The sequence below is a fragment of the Saccopteryx leptura genome, chromosome 3 (assembly GCF_036850995.1).
Source record: "Saccopteryx leptura isolate mSacLep1 chromosome 3, mSacLep1_pri_phased_curated, whole genome shotgun sequence".
Classification (NCBI taxonomy): Eukaryota; Metazoa; Chordata; class Mammalia; order Chiroptera; family Emballonuridae; genus Saccopteryx; species Saccopteryx leptura.
This window is the reverse complement of record NC_089505.1, coordinates 262474382-262495299: the sequence shown is the minus strand read 5'-3', so window position 1 is coordinate 262495299 and position 20918 is coordinate 262474382. Positions and strand designations below refer to the sequence as shown.

The following is a 20918-nucleotide window of genomic DNA, read 5'->3' as shown; positions in this document are numbered from 1 at the left end:
AAACCTCAGAAACATTGATACGTAAAGACACATGTAGCCCCATGTTCATTGCAGCATTGTTCACAGTGGCCAGGACATGGAAACAACCAAAAAGCCCGTCAATAGATGACTGGATAAAGAAGATGTGGCACATATACACTATGGAATACTACTCAGCCATAAGAAATGATGACATCAGATCATTTACAGCAAAATGGTGGGATCTTGATAACATTATACGAAGTTAAATAAGTAAATCAGAAAAAACGAGGAACTGCATTATTCCATACGTAGGTGGGACATAAAAGTGAGACTAAGAGACATTGATAAGAGTGTGGTGGTTACGGGGGGATGGGGGAGAGGGAAAGGGAAAGGGGAGGGGGAGGGGCACAAAGAAAACTAGATAGAAGGTGACAGAGGACAATCTGACTTTGGGTGATGGGTATGCAACATAATTGAACGACAAGATAACCTGGACATGTTATCTTTGAATACATGTATCCTGATTTATTGATGTCACCCCATTAAAAAAATAAAATTATAAAAACAAAAACAAAAAACACCTTACCTTCAAATGCATATTTAAAAATTAAGGAAAAATAATCTTTAAATAATTCTTAAGTGAGCTATATGCATGCACTTGGCACTTGTTACACACGTGTACACACACAATTTTGCCTTATCAAGTTAAAAAAAATTTCCCCTTATTTCATGGATGAATTAAGTATTTCTAAAACACTTTCTGTAACGTGAGTTCAATATACATGCATCATGAAAAAAATTAAGAACCATTTTAATGACAAAGACAAAACATAAGTAAAATAAGGACCTACAGATATTTTGAAGTATAAAGATTGTAATGAAAATGTTTTATCTGTGAAAGATGAAAAATGGAAACCAAAATAACTGCTCCTGTTTTTACATTTGTATACATTGAAATACATTTGTATTACAATGGTAAAAGTATAAAATATTTCATATAAAATGTTCTGACCTTAGAGGATTTGGATTTCATACTTTACCCCAGAAACTCATCAATCTCCTTTTAAATCTGGAAATGGATGGAGCATATTAATAAATTTACCTACAGCATACCTTTGACTTCATGGAGTGAAGCATTATTATTGCTATTGCTAGTGGATGTTCTGCCACTATCAAGGCTGGCTGGTCTTGAAGCTAAATGAAAAAACCAGGAGACAGTGGGATAAAACTTCCAGCTGATGACACTGAAATTGACATTCTGATCACAGAATGTTCTGAGGAAGTAATCATGCATATTTTCACACACTGAGCATGCCCACAACTGAATCATAAAGATTAGAGAGCAAAGATATTTCCATATAGTTCAGTAAGACACTTTAGAACAGAACACTTCTGAATAGTTGAAATTCAAAGAAAAGAAGATACAGTGAATATTTAGATTTGAATATGATTTCTAGATAGCTACCAGGACATTTATTTATTTATTTAATTTTATTTATTTATTGAGAGAGACAGAGACAGGAAGGGAAAGAGATGAGAAGCATCAACTTGTAGTTGCATCACTTTAGTTGTTCACTGATTGCTTCTCATCTGTGCCTTGACCAGGGGCTCCCACTGAGCTAGTGACTCCTTGCTCAAGCCAGTGACCTTGAGCTCAAGCCTGTGACCATGGGATCATGTGGATGGCCCCGTGCTCATGCTAGTTACCCCAGGGTTTCAAACCTGGGACCTCAGTGTCCCAGGTGGATGCTCTATCCACTGCACCACCACCAGTCAGGCAACCAGGACTATTTTAGATTGAGTGACATGAGAAAAAAAAGTGCTAGTCATTAATCACTTACAACATATCAGACAAGGAACCTGCAAATTGCCGAGATGCCATGAACAGGAGGAATATGAGCATCTACACTTAATGTCTCTATTGCTATCTGTACAAGGGACACACTGCACAGTTAACACAGCCCCATCCTATTTCTTAAAGTCCTGCTTAGATATGAAGTTCCTTTAACTTGTTATCCAGTTATTGTTAATAATTTAGTGTCGTTGAGGTTGCCGGTTCGAAACCCTGGGCTTGCCTGGTCAAGGCACATATGAGAGTTGATGCTTCCTACTCCTCCTCTTTCTCTCTCTCTCTCTTTCTCCTCACTGAAAAAAAATGGAATAATTTAGTGTTGTATAATATGATTTTCCAGATAGAAATTTAAAAACCTGAAATGCTTAACAGTGCAGAAAATGTTGTTCCTTAGAGTTCATCCTTTATCAAAGTAAATATTTTTTAAACTAATGGTAAAAAGTACTCAGAACTTTAAACTTATACTAAAATGGCAACAGAATTACCTTTAAGCATTGTGCAGGCGTACTTTAACAATAATCTTAACTAACACCAAGGGACAAATGGGAGTATTAGGTTTGAAGAGATGGCAGAGATATGAGAGGCAGGTTAGAAAAAACATGCTTACTGGCAATGTGTATTCACAGAATTAATGCTACATTGTATGTGTAATAAGTAGTCTCTAAATAAATTTTATCTTACCATGAACTCTTGATCCCGTACTAGAATCATCACTAATACCTTGTGGACTTATATCTTCAAAGGATGTAGTATCTACATGAAATAGCAAAATGAATATCAAAGTATTAACAGAAAAAAAAATTATAAAATTTTATTTACAAAGAACATGAAAATTCTTTTTCAATTATATATAGTACATCTCAATTTAACATATTTCATAGACTCAATCAAAAATTGGACTAGGAGGAAGAAACAGAATAGCTCTGATGGAGTTTACTTGCTTAGGGAAAGCCCAGAAACAATGAAACAGTCTCCGAGACCCTGCAAAGCAAAGCAAGAGCTTTGGTTGTTCTACATGGTTTTCTGTTTGAAGTCGTAGTGTTTTCAGGTTATTTTTAAAAAGCTCCTATCACTCTCTCCTTTTCTCAGACTTTACTTGCTTTCCTTTTTCTTTTCTTGTTAGTTTATTAGCCTATAAGAGATTTTTGTTACTTGCATGTCTTAAATTTTTTTAACTATTTGAAAATTCTCTCAGATTAAAGCCAGATTGTTTTGATAATTATTTCAGGTTGTTACTGTCAAGAAAGTGCACATGGGAAGGTCACTAAAAATTCCTGTTGCCAACCATTACACAACAGTGCAAAGAGCAGACGACCTATACCTTTATTATTAACCAACTGCTTGGGTCTGAAGCCTGTAGAAGAGTTGACAGTTGAAAAGTTGATAGCTGTAGTAGAGAAGGCCATAGCTCCCAATTCTTTTCTCCTTTTACCCGTTGAAATATCATCAGGAACCTCCAAATTCTCAGTACTACCTGTCCACTGTCCTCCTGCTAGGACCATGGACTGCACCAGGTCATTCATGGCTGGGATGCAAATGAAAGCAAATGAATCAGCATGGTTAATGTTTTTTGCTCTAATTTTTCTCTTGTATTATAAATGATCTGGTTTTTTTCTATGATTTAATGCAAGTGAAAACCAAAACTATAATCACAAGGTCAAATTATGACATGCATTCAGCTGAATGAAATGAACAGGCCAGAGGCTGATAAATTTCAGTAAACATTTTTATCCCACCCCCTTTAAAGACAGGAAAAGGAATTTTACTCTGTACAACTGCCATGCTTTTGCGCAGTGATGTGCAATATAACTAGAAACCTTCATAATGTGATTTCGTGGTGACAAAAATGGAATGAATAAAGATAAGATGAAAAGCAGTTCTTATACAGCATCATTATTGAAAATGACAAAGAGTCCTTGGTCAGAGCAGGTTACCGCAGAAATTACTCATTTTATGAATCAAATAAGTATACCATTCAATAAAGACCTGAAAGAGACAATAGTCAAAGTGACAGGCATTTAATGTGATTACATAATTACCCATTCCACTTAAGAAAAGGAAAACCAGAGCATTATTATGTCAAGAATGACAAACATTTTTAAGGGTTAAAGGCCTTTTTATTTATTTATTTATTTAATCTAGTTCATTAAGGAAATAAATTCCTGATGCTAAATATTTTGTTATATTTTCTTTAAGTAAATTTCTTTGGGAAAAAAAATCTCTATGGCATAAAAAATTAGCTTTGTTCTGCCAACTTTTAGAAAAGCACTGGAAATTTACAAGTGTATTATTACACGTATGACTAAACATATGCAGGTATATGTATGTATAAATGAACATACATATAATGCAAATTCAGTGCCAGTTTTGAAAAAAAAAATTCTTCCAGCTCCTTGTATTAGAGGAAGTCTGCACTTTGCATAATAAGAAAATTGGCACCGTCCAGAGAAAGGTTAGTGAAAAATTAGTAATGGAAGCCAACGTAGTCAATTGAAAGAAGCTGAACTGTCATAAAGTCTTACACATGGAACGACGGTAGCAGGCCTTCATTTTGTCTTTATCCTTCGGTCTGTTCCTCAAAAAGGGCAGTCTTTTCAGTGCAACCACTTTAATGTCAGAGCATGAGGAAAAACAGAAACAGAAATATGAAAGAAAAAAGGGAGAAGAACAGATGGGAGTTAAATGTTGAAATTAAGGACAGAAATGAATGTCTGAGTTTCAGCTTATGTATGCTATATACTAAAGCTATTATTCTCATGCTGCTGAGTGATCATGAGATATGAAATAAGTACTCTGATATTTTTAAATACTTGGAAAAGCACTGAAGACAATGATGAGGAACATATACTATACTTCGAAATCTTGGATTAGCTCAAATCCTATAAATACAGGAACTGGTGAGAATTACTTATGAAACAATTTTCCTAGTCAAGTTGCAAATGCATACCTTAAAAATTAGGGTTATTGGTGGGCCACAGAGTGTATGCTAAAGATGTATAAGGCTTTTCAATCTTCTATTTTCTTAATTTTTTAAATGACAATTCTTGATTTAAGCTGAATTCTGGGGTACATTTAATAGCACCATGAAAATATATATTCTTTTGAACAAAGTCTTTCAGAAAATGACATGAGCAATTATATTAAATTTCATTTTACAAAAGGTTGTCTAAGGAAAGAGGAAAAAAAATATTTGACAGTAGTAACAAGTGCTAGCACTAAGTCCCAGTAAGGCTAAAAAATAAGGCAGCATCCTTTTAAAGCAAGCAAAAATGACCCCCAAAATATATGTATTACATTTTTAGATATTCAGAAGGGTTTTTTTGGTGAAGTTATTTAAAAAAACCCAAAGATGGCACTATGCAAAAAAAAAATGTGTGAATGAAAATGAGGGTTAGAACTACAGTAGGCATCATTAGCACAAAAATAAAAACATTCCCTAGAGTCACTTTCTTAAAATTGTATTTTAACAGGTTGAATTAAAAAAAATGTTAAAACTTTCTGGAACTGCAATGTAGGAGCTAAGAAACCAACATGCATAAAGACTTAAAAACATACTGTACACAGACTTAATAACTATGCTCTTTCTCAGGGATTGCCATTATCTTGTAAATAATCGAAGCTCTTCTGACAAACTTACAAGAATCATTCACTAAGGGGAATGTAATGTACATTCAGCTTTTTAACTTAATTCTTTGATTGCTATTGGTAATAGTCATGATTCATTTAAGCTTTTAATTTGACCTATTTCTCTTCTAGCTTTGTAAAACACAACTATTTTCAATGATTAAAAAGAAATGAACTGAAAGCAATGTAAAAATGGACACTTAGCTAAAACAATGCTGAGTGGTTGCAGTATGCACATATTGTCTTTAGATTCTTTTTTTGTTTTCAACTGTTCTCCAAAAACTGCTTTACTGACAGCCAGACACTCTTTCCAAAAGGGACAGGATAAAAAAAGTTTCAAGTTTGCCAGTTGTAAAATGTGATCTTTCTTATGGCAATTAGTTTTTAGATACACAATATTCTTTTCCCAAACCATACCGAAATTAAAGGAATGTTAGCAATGTTGGGTTTTGTGTTTATTTTAAAAATTCTAAAACTGGACAATTGCAGGGAAGGAGCATATTATATACTTCCTCTGATTCTTATATTGGAGGTTTCAGCAGAGCATATGACAAACGATGAGTGGGGCAAAAGTAGGTTTATAGTTGTGAGTACACAAAAGTTTATTCTTGTGGCCCTCCCGGTTGGCTCAGTGGTAGAGCGTCGGCCTGGCGTGCAGAAGTCCTGGGTTCGATTCCTGGCCAGGGCACACAGGAGAAGCGCCCATCTGCTTCTCCACCCCTCCCCCTCTCCTTCTTCTCTGTCTCTCTCTTCCCCTCCTGCAGCTGAAGCTCCACTGGAGCAAAGATGGCCCAGGCGCTGGGGATGGCTCTTTGGCCTCTGCCCCAGGCGCTAGAGTGGCTCTGGTCGCAACAGAGCGACGCCCCTGAGGACCAGAGCATCGCCCCCTGGTGGGCATGCCGGGTGGATCCCGGTCGGGCGCATGTGGGAGTCTGTCTGACTGTCTCTCCCTGTTTCCAGCTTCAGGAAAAAAAAAGTTTATTCTTGTATTATTATTTATTAATTATTGTATTATTTTCCATACAAACAACTGTAAAACTACTTTTGCCCAATGCTTGTTTAAAACAAACAAGATGGCCTTAGAAAAGACTGTCATGCCTTTCTTATGTATGCTCTCGTATCTGAATTGAAATACCTTCCTTTAATTAAAAAAATTAAGTATACCCATTACCATTTCTCATTTAATAAAATGTCAGATATTTTATATCTAAGGGAGATATAAAATTAAATTATCTGGAAACTTGATGATCTTGAACTTCACTTGAACTTAATGGAAAACTTGATCTCTCTACAACAGTGGTCCCCAACCTTTTTTGGGCCACGGACAGGTTTAATGTCAGAAAATATTTTCACAGACCAGCCTTTAGGGTGGGACGGATAAATGTATCACGTGACCCAGACAAGCGTCAAGAGTGAGTCTTAGACGGATGTAACAGAGGGAATTTGGTCATTTTTAAAAAATAAAACATCGTTCAGACTTAAATATAAATAAAACAGAAATAATGTAAGTTATTTATTCTTTCTCTGTGGACCGGTACCAAATGGCCCACGGACCGGTACCGGTCCACGGCCCGGGGGTTGGGGACCACTGCTCTACAATACTCAGAAGTTTCATTTAGATTTGGCTGACAAGACTAGGTAGCAAAACACCCAGGTAACAATAATCTTATGAAGGGACATAGCATTAAACTTTCTTGAGCCTACTATATAAACACACACACACCAGTATATGTATGAATATGTTCATTATGTATGTATGATGTGTTTCTTGCTTATAGATTCTAGTTAAGGTACTAAAGATGCACTCTGAAATAGACTCTATAGTGAATGTCCTATATCCTACACCTGAAAATACTGCCTTTTCAGAGATAATTCCAAAGGCCAAAACACAGTCAATAGTGTTCTAGGTTGCTTTGAGTTAACCATATGGAGAGTCTACCCCTAGGGCAAGTAACAGCTGTTTTTGCCTGCTATTTACCTCAGAAGAAGAGTAGTGAAAATTTTAAATGTATATATAAATAAATCTGTTTTTAAAATGTAATAACTGGCCTGACCAGGCTGTGGCGCAGTGGATGGACCATAGGACTGGGACTTGGAGGACCCAGGTTCGAGGTCCTGAGATCACTGACTTGAGCAAGAGCTCATCTGGTTTGGGCAGGGCTCACCAGCTTGGGCTTAGGGTCACTGGCTTGACCAAGGGGTCACTAGGTCTGCTGTAGCACCTTGGTCAAGGCACATATGAGAAAGCAGTCAATGAGAAGCTAAAGTGCCGTAGCAAAGTTGATGCTTCTCATCTCTCTCCCTCTGGTCTGTCTGTCCTATCTCTATCAATAAATAAATAATAAATAAATAAAATAAATTTTAATGACTGATGATTGAGTGGATTCAAAGTACACTGTTTACATATTTTATAAGAACACTGATAGTCAATTTCTTAGAGCTCTTCAAAGGGCACAGCACTGGATTCTTTCCTCTTTCTCTCTTTTTCTATTTAAAAATACACTTCTTTAGGCTTTTACTTTGTTCTTGCTATTTAGTTAAGCACACTAGTAATGAAATTAAAAGATTATGAATTATATATGATGTGATACTTCTATATTTGTAATTAAAAATATATCACAAATTTATACACACATTTATATCTCATCTATTTTAACCAATCCTTTATCAATCAAGCACTTCCTCAATAATTTTCATAACCTTCAATTATTTCTAAATCTTTGAATAGCATTCTCTTCGAATGCATACCTATTTCTTTGCTTTCGCCAATGTAACTATATTCCAATTTGATTCCAAAGACTGAGTAAAACCTCATTATAAAATGACTTATTTTATTGTTATAATTATAAAAATGAGCTCTTGTAAATATTTCTTACTTGCTCCTCATAATCACCTTAAGTAGGATACAAGGTAAAACACTTGCCCATATTAACACAACTAGCAAGTGGCAGAGGTATTTTGACTCTTATTTCAACATTCTTTTGATATCTCTGTATGGGATATCTTTAAACACATAATATAGAAAATTAAGTGCTTATGTATTATTACAGTATGCAGTGAATTTTATAATTGTATGGAGTTAAGAAGAAATGCATGGGTCAACCTATTATCTCAAAGGACTGTTGAAGTTATTTTTTAAAAATCTTTAGAAAGGATTCTAAAGTAGTACTAGAGATCACAAATGTTAAAAGAGTTCAGCACTCACTGCTGCTTTTCTTGGTCCCCAAAGTTTGGCCATCTTCTAAAGAGTTTGAACCTACTGAAGAACTATCTTGACTGTCTTGATGGGGGAGTTGAAGAAATCCTTCACTGGAGTCCGAGCGAGTAGGTGTTAATGTTAGAGATTTCTGACGTTCCCGATTAATATCTTTCTTAGACTTTATCAATTTTCTCATTTTTAGAGTAATCCAGTTGCCTCTCCTGACAGAAAAATTTAAGTTCTTATCAGTCTAAAATTCAACAAATAGATTATTTACAAAATTAGAAATTTAAATTGTAACTTTTCTTTTTTCAGAATAAAAATAAGTAAAATTTGGTTAACAGTACCTTCTAGGAGGAGATGGCTCATAAAATTTGTACTGATCCATAATTTTCTCTTCTAATTTCTCCTTTTGTCGTCTTAATTCATTTAACTTATCACTATAAAAATAATTAAATTTTAGGACACGCATCATATATTGTACAGTTGTAAATGATACTAAGTTATTTTGTGATCATGATCTAACTTTCTCCCAAAACATAAACAAATACAGAAACCAGAGTTGACAACTAAGAATTTATTAGGCAGAAACAATAGGTTTTTTCCAAGTTTCTCCTTTTCTTTAAATTTATAACTTAGTTAAATAAAAGGATATCGGATTTAAAGTTTCAAGTTTTCAAAAGGGTATGTTTGAAAAAATTTTCCTTACTATTATCTCATGATGACAAAGAAATTCTTTTAACATCTTTTTATAGCTATTAAACATCTATTAACATTGACTTTTCCCCTATTTTTGGATAAGTTTTGGAATGACAAGTGATTTATTTTAACTTATATAGGCAAAAAAATAAGTTTGCTTACAATTACAAATAAAATAATCTTGCAACCTTATCTTCACACAAATTTTTTAATGGTAGAATTATTTAGGCTTAATTTACTTGTAGAGAATTATTTTGTGCCTTCAGCAATGTATTCCTGATTTCACCAGATCTCAGTCTTATTTTTATGTTCTTGGCAGTATATATTATGTCACACACAAAAAATCACAGATCAGAAAACATTTTTTTTTCATGTAAAAACAAAATGAACTCTTAGGCCTGACCTGTGATGGCGCAGTGGATAAAGCGTCAACCTGGAACCCTGAGGTTGCCGGTTCGAAACCCTGGGCTTGCCCGGTCAAGGCACATATGGGAGTTGATGCTTTCTGCTCCTCCCCCTCCCCTTCTCTCTCTCTCTCTCTCTTCCCCCCCTCCTCCCTCTCTAAAATGAATAAAATCTTTTAAAAAAATGAACTCTCTAAAACACTGCAATGCCTAGAATACAATAAGGAAGGCATGAGGTGATATAAAGATGAATAATAAGTAGCCCAGCTCTGCTATCAATATAGGAGAGAGAAGATATATTCACAAATGACCATTGTAATCCAAGGCAGTAGTAGTGCCAAAATAAGTCTGTGGAAGTACACGGGAACTTTAAAAAGGGAAAATATTTCTATATTGGATGACCAAAGAAAGACCTCATGAAGAACAAGGCCATATCAGATAGACTGAAAAGGAAAGACAAGAATGCTAAATTAAGTAGTGAGGGGGTTTTGGGTTAAGATTTTGCTCAATAGGAAATTGGAAGTATTGAAGGTTTTATTACAAAGTCACACTATGAAATCTTTGCTTTAGGTACCTTAACTCAATGATAGAACAGGATATAGCAGAAAGGATGAAGGTAAAGAAAGCATTCAAGAGGCTAATGGATAGTCTAGTTGAGAGGTGAGGCTGACTTAGGGTAGTGGGAACTGGAAGAATGATTTGAGAGATATGTGGAAGACATATCTCAACAACAGATACACCATGGCACAAATAGCAGACAGCCTAAACCTCCCAAATCTTTTCTCCTTTTCATCCTTTGAAACAGCATCAGGAACCTCCAAATTCTCAGTATTACCTATTCTTTCTCTCTTTTGCTAGGACCACACGGCAAATGCATTCAGCAGAAATGTCTGATATGCAATATGTATATTTTAATTTAAATATGAAAAGTCAGAATAGATACTAATACTTGTAAGTCAATATATAGATACAATCACTGACACCCTGGAAATGAATTAGTCCCAACGGGTTAGAATGCTAAGAAGATCAAGATTTGGATAATGCCTCTGCTTAAGACACAGGAAACTCAAAAAGCCAAAAGCTTTAGATATACTCACTGCTTAAGCTAAAATAACTCTTATGGTGGAGAGTAAAGGTATACATGCACTGGAAAGGATTAAGATGTAGTCCAAAGTGGCCAGCCACAAACATAACATTTCTTTGAAGTTTTGCATTTATCTTAAAAGTTCATGCAAACTCTTCATTTTGCTTGATGATATATCTATATATTAATATAAAAATGTTTCCTACCCCAAATTCTATGATAAAATCAATGCTTCAAAAATATATATAATGTGTCCTGGTTTCATATAAGCCCTGAAGTCGGTATATATACATCAGGACATTATTTCACTTACTCCTTAGGATAATCCTAGAACTATTATGTCTCTATTTCTGGAGGGAAAAAACCCCCAATGACCAAAGAAATAAAGTAACTAGTCTTTGGTCACATAACTAGTGACTGGAAGAATTAGGATTGAATTTAAGAATCTGTCTGAATTCAACATATGTGCTTTCTATTATAATATAGTGCTTCTCATGTAGTGACAAGGGAAAGAAAAGAATTTAGTAAACGTGGATCATGGTCTAATACAAAGACTACATACACACTGGGCTGCCCAGGCCAAAATCCTGATTTTACCAGATTCCTCCACTCTCAATGGAGACACACCTTACCAATAATTAAGCCCTGCTAATTCTATTTCCCACACCTCTCTTGTATTTGGTCTCAAATACCACTGGTTGTGAACATTTTTTACTAGATTATTGCAACAGCTTTAATAAAACTTCTTGGCTCTATTCTCAGATCCTCTACCAGGGGTCCCCAAACTTTTTACACAGGGGGCCAGTTCACTGTCCCTCAGACCACTGGAGGGCCGGACTATAAAAAAACTATGAACAAATCCCTATGCACACTGCATATATCTTATTTTAAAGTAGAAAAACAAAATGGGAACAAATACAATATTTAAAATAAAGAACAAGTAAATTTAAATAAACAAACTGACCAGTATTTCAATGGGAACTATGCTCCTCTCACTGACCACCAATGAAAGAGGTGCCCCTTCCGGAAGTGCGGAGGGGGCCGGATAAATGGCCTCAGGGGGCCGCATGCGGCCCGCGGGCCGTAGTTTGGGGACCTCTGCATTTAATCCATACTCTAAAATGTCATCAGTGGTTTAAAAAAATATACAAACCTGATCATATTATTCCCTTGCTCAAATTTTTCAGTGACTCCTTTGAATGGCAAAGAAAAACCTTTGTGATAAATATAACATGATGGAAAATGAGTTGACTCTGGGTGATGGACACACAATGCAACCAACAGTTCAAATGCTATGGAGGTGTTCACCTAAAACCTATGTACTTTTACTGATCAATGTCATCCCAGCACATTTAATTTCTAAATAATAAAGGAAAAACTTTTGTGAAATAGCTCCTGAGTGTTTATCCACTTCTGTGCTGCTCTTCCTTCCTCAATTTTGCTCCACCAAGAAAAATTCCATAACACACTTTCATCACACTACTGTGTTTTGCATTTGTTGCTGTATTGGCCTTGTATGCCTACCCAGGTGAACTCCTAGTGAATCTTTAAGTGTCAGCTCAAGCAATCAACTTTGGAAAGGCCACCTTGACTCTCCCAGACTAACGCTGTGATATTTCTATGGTCTTCTACATACCTCCATTATAACAATTATTTGTATTTCCCCCTTTATAGTACTAGTTCCTTAAGAGCAGCACCCAGGTTTTCATGTTAGTATTTCCGATTATTAGCATAAAGCCTGGTATACAGCATTAAAATATATGTACATATGTGTGTGTTGAAAACAAAACAAAAATTAGCATTGTTTTTTCTGCCACCCGAAAGTGCAATTATAAAATTATGAATAACATTTCAGAGTGCAAACGTATTTGGTACCTACATGTATTGTCTTTGTTCAACATGAAAAAGATCCTTGCTTTCCATATTCTGTTCCAACAGTGTTCTGTTCTGTAGCATTAATGTCTGAATTTGATCTAGTAGATGTCGATTTTCTTCTTCTAAATTTCCTTTAAGTTGGCTTAGCAACTGTTTAAACACAAATATTTATTTTTTAAAATACCAACATTTATATTGAACTTAAGTCACTCATAACATCTGAAAAGTTGAGTAATCCACAGACTTGCATCTCCTACTATTTGAAAAATTAGATGGTCACACTTCGATTAGAATTTGAGTGGCTAGTTTAGTAATGACAGCTAGACAACTGTCATATGTACATACATACATATTTTCATAATTCTCACAAACATTAGGTTTAATAAATTATCTAATTCCAAAAACACTACTTCAAAATTGTTTAACTTTCAGTCCTAAAGCTAGATCAAAATCTCTGGCCTTCTTTTCAAGTAGCTATGAAACACTAAACAAAGTAGTTAATTCTCTGAGCTTCAGTGACCTTGTCTATAAAATAAGGATAGTAATTCCCATCCTGCAAGATTTTTGCAAAGATTAAATAATATATGTAAAGTACCTGGAGTTGTGGCTATGTGCGCAATAGGTACTTAATAAACCTCATTCCTCCCTCAAACCTGTTTTCAAGGAACCTTAAAAGTTTGTATAGCCTGACCAGGCAGTGGCGCAGTGGATAGAGCATCGGCCTGGATGCAGAGGACCCACATTCGAAACCCTGAGGTCGGCGACTTGAGCGTGGACTCATCCAGCTTGAGCATGGGCTCACCAGCTTGAGCATGGGGTTGCTGGCTTGAGCCCAAGGTCGCTGGCTTGAGCAAGGGGTCACTTGCTCTGCTGGAGCCCCCCGGTCAAGGTACATAGAAGAAAGCAATCAATGAACTAAGGTGCCGCAATGAAGAACTGGTGTTTCTCATCACTCTCCCTTCCTGTCTGTCTGTCCCTATCTGTCCCTCTCTGATTCTCTGTCAAAAAACACAAAGGTTTGTATGCACTTTTTGCAGCTTGAACAAAGCAGCCAGGCCATCTTGTGAATGACTAGTATTGCTAGCTTGTATCACTGGTAGCTGGGTTTCCAGCAGCTCTGGGCTGCTTTTTCTCTGTAGTTAATAGAAATTGAAAGGACATAGCCTTATTTAGGCCAAAGGTTCCAAGAGAAGTCAGAAAGCCCAAAGTAGTGATTCTTAAAATTCAGCATCACTTGTAAAGTATAGTTTAAAAAATGAAGATTTCTAAGTGCTGGCATTTAATCCAGCAAATCTGGAGTGGAGCCCAGAGATCTGTTATTTAAAAAGAAAAAAAATGTCAACGTTACCTTCCTCAAAAAAAGAGAAAAGAAATAAAGTTAAAAAATTCTCAAAAGCTATCATATTTTTTGCTCCATAAGACGCACCTGATTATAAGACAGACCTAGGGTATTAAGGAGGAAAACAAGAAAAAAATATTCTGAACCAAATGGTGTGTTAAAATACTTAATGAAATACTGTATTTTTTGCTCCATAAGACACACGAGCATTTTCCCTTCCACTTTTTGGGGAAAAAAGTGCGTCTTGTGGAACGAAAAATATGGTATTTATGAATAGCCATAAACAGCTTTCTAGATCTAAATACTTATTATTATTATTATTATTATTATTATTATTATTTTGGTATTTTTCCAAAGTGAGAAGCGGGGAGGCAGACAGACAGACTCCTGCATGCGCCCAACCGGGATCCACCCGGCATATCCACCAGGGGGAGATGCTCTGCCCATCTGGGGTGTTGCTCTGCTGCAACTGGAGCCATTCTAGTGCCTGAGGCGGAGGCCATGGAGCCATCATCAGTACCCAGGTCAACTGTAATCCAAAGGAGCCTTGGCTGTGGGAGGGGAAGAGGGAGGTAGAAAGAAAGGAGAGAGGGAAGGGTGGAGAAACAGATGAGTGCTTCTCCTATGTGCCCTGACCAAGAACTGAACCCGGGACCTTCACATGCTGGGCGGATGCTCTACCGCTGAGCCAACTGGCCAGGGCCTAGATCTAAACACTTTCGATAATCTAAATAGGCCAAGTTTGTTTTATTTACCTATAATGATTATTTAAATAGAAACATAGCATGTGGCCAATTCATGGCAAAATTGAATTCAACTACCATTCTCCCTATACCTATATCCTCTTACGATGTGACATCTCACTCTTCCCCCATCATGAAGTGGAATCTATTTTCTCTCTTTTAATTTGCAGTGCCTTTGGCAAGAGAGAGATAAGTAATGGCGTGACAGCTCCAAGCTCAGGCCTAAAGAGTCTATGTGCCTCCATTCAGTCTCTGGGAATCCATCTGGAGTATTAGACTGCATACACAGTGAAGAGTTCATGCTTGCTGGGGGCCAGCCTGGACCAGCCAGCTCTCAGACAACATGCCAGCTACCTGCACACAGGAACAAGCTTTATTAAGATCAACATATCTTGGGCCACACAGCAATGCATGCACCAGCACTTATGAGCAAAAATAAATATTTGCTGTTTGTTTGTACAGCTCAATGAAATACAAAGTGAACACATGTGTGTAACCAGCACCCAGAATCAAGAAACTGCATCTTAACAATACTCCATAAACACTCATTGTGCTCTCTTGTCATTGCTGTCCCTCCCACATAGACAGGTTCATTCTTTCACTCCCTCCATGTTATGTTAACCATTTGAGTAGTGAGTTTTTTCGTGCTTGCTGACCCCTGGGAGTGGGTTTGTTTTGTTGTTTTTTTCCAAAAAATGAAATTAGTTCCAGTTAGAGTTTTATTAACTTAAAATCATGTTTTGTTTGATAACTGATTTATGGAAACAAGAACAACAGACATTTGCCTTTTTTAATGTTGCTTTCCACATTTTTAAAATAAATCGATCGTACTCTTGGATGGTCAGGAGACATGAGGATGTACATGAACATTCACACTATTCAATGGGTTAATATATGATTTAGCCCATAGCCAAGGGTAATTAACATCTGGCTCAAGCTGGGACAACCAGCCAGGGTTAAGTAAGTAGCTAAGGACCCTTTCTGGTCTCTCCCAAGCAGCCTTCCAGACCACTAGTGACATGTGAGACATTATCAAGACCTGTTATGACTGGCTGTCTCATTCCTTGGAACTCATAGTTAAATTTCTGATGAGTTTGCTGATGTGTTACTTTGTCCCAACCAATATACCAACTTCAGTCTATCTGCGAGTTGGCCTTTGACAACTCCCAGGCATTTGGCTTTTCTGTGCTCTGTTCAGATCAAGTCAGTCCCCTGCAGTAGGAAAAGTGCTGGTTTTCATGGCTTGGCTGCACCCTGGCAGAATTACCAGGTATTGAAACTAGGGAAGGGAGGTAGAAATAAGAATAGGAGAAATCACAATGCCGCAGACAACAACAGTTCCTACCCAAAGTTGAGTAGTTCTTAGTAAATGCTTCTCAATTTCTTGTATGCTTTCACTTGAGTTCCAGAGTACTAAAAAGATTATTTTTTGAGTTTTGTTGAATTTTATTGTTCTTAGGGAGTTGATTCATCATGTTCCTCACTCTACCATTTTGTAAGTTCATTACCCCAATTATAGTTCACTTAAGACTTTTTAAAGTCACAGGCAGAATGAATGTTCTATACTTTCTAAGCTTTGTTGAGGATTTAAATGTACACCATGGAGCAAAAGTAGGTTTATAGTTGTGAGTATTCAAAATACAATCTATTCTTGTATTATTTATTTATTGTAGTATTTTCCATACAAACAACTGTAAACCTACTTTTGCCCTTTCCTGTATATGCTTTCAAATTCCTTATATAGTCTACTCCTTATTCTATTTAAGGGTTTGTTTAAGGGCTGGTGCCCTAAAAGTTCCATGAAATTTAGGAGTTAAGCTATATTCAAACTCTTAATTATTTAGGTACCAACCTTAAAATTTAAAGGCTAAGACTTTCAGTATCATTTTTATATTCCAAAACATATAGCACTTTATCAAACCACTGTAGAAAAAGGCATGAAATTATATTAAGAATAGAATTGTATACATTGGCAAATGTAATTTCTATTCAGAACCCTCCAATGGCTCCCAATTTTACTGAAAATAAAAGTGGAGGCCGTAGCCAGTGGCTCAGTGGATAGAGCGTCAGCCTGGTGTATGGATGTCTGGGGTTCAATTCCTAGCCAGGGCACACAGGAGAAGCAACCATCTACTTCTCTTCCCCTCTCCCTCCCCTTTCTCTCCCTCTTCCCCTTCCGCAGCCAGTGGCTCGGTTGGTTCATGCGTAGCCTTGGGTGCTGAGGATAGTTTGACTGGTCTGAGCACACAGCCTCAGACACTAAAAATAGCTTAGCTGATTTGAGCATCATCCCCAGATGGGATTGCTGGGTGGATCCTGGTCAGGGAGAATGCAGGAGTCTGTTTCACTATTCCCCACCTCTCACCTAAAAAAAAAAGTCGAAGTGCTTTTTTACAATGGCCACCCTCTAAGGCAATGTATTTGAGCCAAGCTAATTTCTGATTTCACTCCTACTACTCTCCTCTTTGCTCATTCCACTTCAGCCACATGAGCCTCCTTGAGTGTTCCTCAAACACACCAGGATCCTCCTGGTCTTAGGGTCACTGCATTGGCTGTTTGCCTGGAATGTTTTTATTCCCCCAGATATCCACATAATAATACCTAGTCTCCTTCAAATCTTTGTTCAATGATGCCTGATTAAAATTTCAGTCCACACTCCCTCATTTCCTCTTGGCAGTCCTTTATCCCTTTCACCCCCTTTAGCCTACTCCTTTTTTTTTTAAAGTAACAGAGAGAGGGACAGATAGGGACAGACAGACAGGTAGGGAGAGAGATGAGAAGCATCAACTCTTTGTTGTGGCACCTTAGTTGTCCATTGATTGCTTTCTCATATGTGCCTTGGGTGGGTGGGGGGCTACAGCAGACCAAGTAACCTCTTGCTCAAGCCAGCGACCTTGGGCTCAAGCTGGTGAGCTTTGCTTAAATCAGATAAGCCCACGCTCAAGCTGACAACCTCGGGGTTTCAAACCTGGGTCCTCCACGTCCCAGTCTGACACTCTATCCACTGCGCCACCACCTGGTCAGGCCCTACTCAATTTTTACTTGCACATAACTTATCGCTTTGTACCATACCACATATTGCAAGCTAATTTTCAAAACTGTTACAGCAGGCAGTATTTCCAGTCTTTTGCCATTTGGCAAAATGTGCTTTTCCAGAATTTTGCCATTCTCCATCAGAGGCTATTTCTCTTCCCCCTTGAGCCTGGATAGGATTTTGCCTCAATGAACAGAGAACAAGGGAAATGATGCATGACTTCTGAGGCTTGATAAACAGAGTTGGCTTTGTCTGGTTCTCACCATGTTGTGAGAAAGCCCAAACCAGTCCATGGAAAGAGGCCAAATGGCGAAGAAACTGATACCTGCAACTGATAGCCAGCATCAACCACCAACATGCACTCAGCCTTTCAGTCTTCTGGCTGAGGACCCAGCTGCAAGTGGAGCACAAACTGGCTCTCTGCACCTGTCCAAAGTCTGACCAATAGAATCTGTGAGCATAATAAATGGCTGTTTTATACCACTAAGGTTTGGGGTAATTTTCTACAGAGCTGTATGAAACAAAACAATGAAACACTATGTATTTCACTTACTTACCATGTTTATTGTCTCTTTCCTTCCAACAGAATATAAATTCCACATGCGGAGAGACTTTTACCTACTTGGTTTACTAGTACATGTCAGGCGGCCAGTAACATGTTTTCATTAAACAAGGACATGAGTTTACAATTTTCAAAATATCTGAACATATAAGCTTAAACTAATTGTAAAAAAAAATTTAATAAGAAAGTTTTTCTGAAATACTTGTGAATTTCAATTATCCCTGACCAATTTCTTTTAGAAATACCCCACTAACTATATAGTGCTAGTGTCATTACAATATCACTGTTTAGTTTTTAGGTGCATCTAGATGCCTACAGGAAGGAAGACAGTGATTAAACTTGTTAAAGCTCACCTCACACTGGTTATTTAGCTTGGTGGATGTAATGTCCAATTGCTGATATTGTTCCTTTAGCTTTGAAAATTCAGCTTCTAATCTTGTTTGTTCCAGTTTGGAATTATTTAGAAGACTTTTCAAATTTTTATGGTCGGTTTGTAAAACTTCAGTCTCTTTTAAAAGCAGATTATATATATGATTCAACCTATAATTAGAAATCATGATCGAAATAGAATTAGGTTCTCTTAATAGATTTCATTGTAATTTACACAACGTGAAAATCCTGTAAATCACATTGATACACACAGAAAATACAAAGGATTCTTATGCCAGTAACTAAACTGATCAAGACTTAGTTTCTATTCCGTAAAAACTAGATTTTTTAAAAATAGAGGATTTTTGACCCTGGTTGAATAGCTCCATGGCAAGAGTGTCATCCTGGCATGCCGAGATCATAGGTTCAATCATGGGTCAGGGGACATATGAGAAGCAATCAATGAGTGAACAACTCAATGGAACAATTAAGTGGAGCAACGAGTTGATGCTTCCCTCTCCTCTTCTTCCCCTCTCTCTTTCTCAAAATCAATGGAATAATTTTAAAAAATTGAGTATATTTTTCCCTTTGAAATGAAATCTTTCAGCATTTAAATATGTTGAAGATGTAAAAATATAGTAAGAAAATATTTAGATGGAAGGACAAAGAGAAAAATGACCAATCCAGTTTTATTTCATAGAGAATTCAAAAATTCTACAATTCAACGTGAAAATTCAAGAAGGACTAGACAAAAGAATTAATCAATCCAGTCCATCAATCTGTTGCCAAATGACTGAGATGTTCAGCCTTAAACCAAAAGTTTAGTTATTGAGGTTTCTGCAGTTGTAGCAAATTATTCGTATTTATGCAACCCCCAATTATTAATGCTACATTTTAGATTTTTTTGTAAAAGTCAAATTATAACTTTTTCTTTTCCTTTTTACTATTATTCCTTCAGAACGAGGGCCACTGATCTCTAAGAGCAGTGACCAGCAAACTTTTTCTGTGAGGGTTCAGACAGTGAACAAAATACCTTAGGCTTTGTGGGTTACATGCAATCTATAGCAAGCTCTTCTTTTCTGTTTTCCCCACAACCATATAAAATGTAAAATTTGTCTTGGTTTAGGGGCTGTACCAAAAACAGTCTGCATGCTGTAACTGGCCTGTGGAGCTGGTTATGGTTTACTGACTTTTGTCCTACGGCATTACAATCAGGAACCCACAAAAGAAAGAGGTAGCCAAACAAAAAAATTTTTGCTCAGGATGGTACTTTTTCAGAACGTCTAATAATTTACTTCAACTCACTCACTGAAGAAATTGAGTCAGCAAACTGGAATTATAAATAATAAAATAATACATTTATAAAATGAAGACTTGGTTAAAAAAATAAAATAAAATGGCAAGACCAGAAACATAAAAGAAGTATATGCTCCATAAACAGGTAGAATCCATGAATAAATCCATGCCCTGAGTGAAACCTCACTGGGACATACAAAGAGCTATAGATAGCATATGAACACCTACAGAAATCAAAGATTTTCCTACTGATGCTTCATGGAGGGTAGGTTATACATATAATATACAATGTCCTTACTCTCATCTCTATGGGAAATGCTAAAATGAATTCTTCAAAACAAAATTAAAAAAAAATAACTCATTTGAGAGAGGAGGGGGGGGGGGGAGAGATGGAAGGCACCACCTCCTTGTTGCTTCATTTTCATTGTTTATTGATTGCTTCTCATCTATGTCTAGACCGGGGGCTCAAGCCGAGCCAGCAACCCTTGCTCAAGACAGTGACCTTGGGCTAAAGCCAGAGACCTTTGGGCTCAAGCAAGTGGCCATGGGGAGTCATGTCTATGATCCCACACTCAAGCTGGTGACCCCGCCGCATTCAAGCCGGCGACCTTGGGGTTTCGAACCTGGGTCCTAAGTGTCCCAGGCCGACACTCGATCCACTGGGCCACAGTGGCATCTTTTGATCTTTGGTCAGGCATCAGTGGCAACTTTTGATCTTTCCAGGTTTCAAGTTAAGAAATAATTGCTCCATGGCAATATGAAACCATTAAGTTAAAAAAAAAGTATAAATAAATCAGCTAGAAAATTATAAGGTTGCTCAACTTGTAGCAACTCCAAAAGACAGGAACTGGGAAAACAGACTAGCAAAAGGACAGAC

At 36.9% G+C, this 20918-nt stretch overlaps 1 protein-coding gene across 5 annotated transcripts in view; it reads right to left on the bottom strand.

The window, feature by feature from the left end:
• CCDC88A (coiled-coil domain containing 88A) overlaps positions 1-20918 on the bottom strand; it is a 155162-nt gene that overhangs the window by 17039 nt on the left and 117205 nt on the right. For 3 of the 5 annotated variants that reach the window (XM_066378244.1, XM_066378242.1, XM_066378243.1), the window contains 8 exons: positions 18730-18916; positions 12703-12848; positions 8984-9076; positions 8643-8857; positions 4336-4419; positions 3135-3338; positions 2495-2566; positions 1075-1155 (listed from right to left, as the gene is read on the bottom strand). In XM_066378244.1, the coding sequence (XP_066234341.1) occupies positions 1075-1155; positions 2495-2566; positions 3135-3338; positions 4336-4419; positions 8643-8857; positions 8984-9076; positions 12703-12848; positions 18730-18916 (1082 nt within the window). The remainder of the gene's footprint in view (positions 1-1074; positions 1156-2494; positions 2567-3134; positions 3339-4335; positions 4420-8642; positions 8858-8983; positions 9077-12702; positions 12849-18729; positions 18917-20918) is intronic. The other 2 variants (XM_066378245.1, XM_066378246.1) reach the window with 2 other exon arrangements.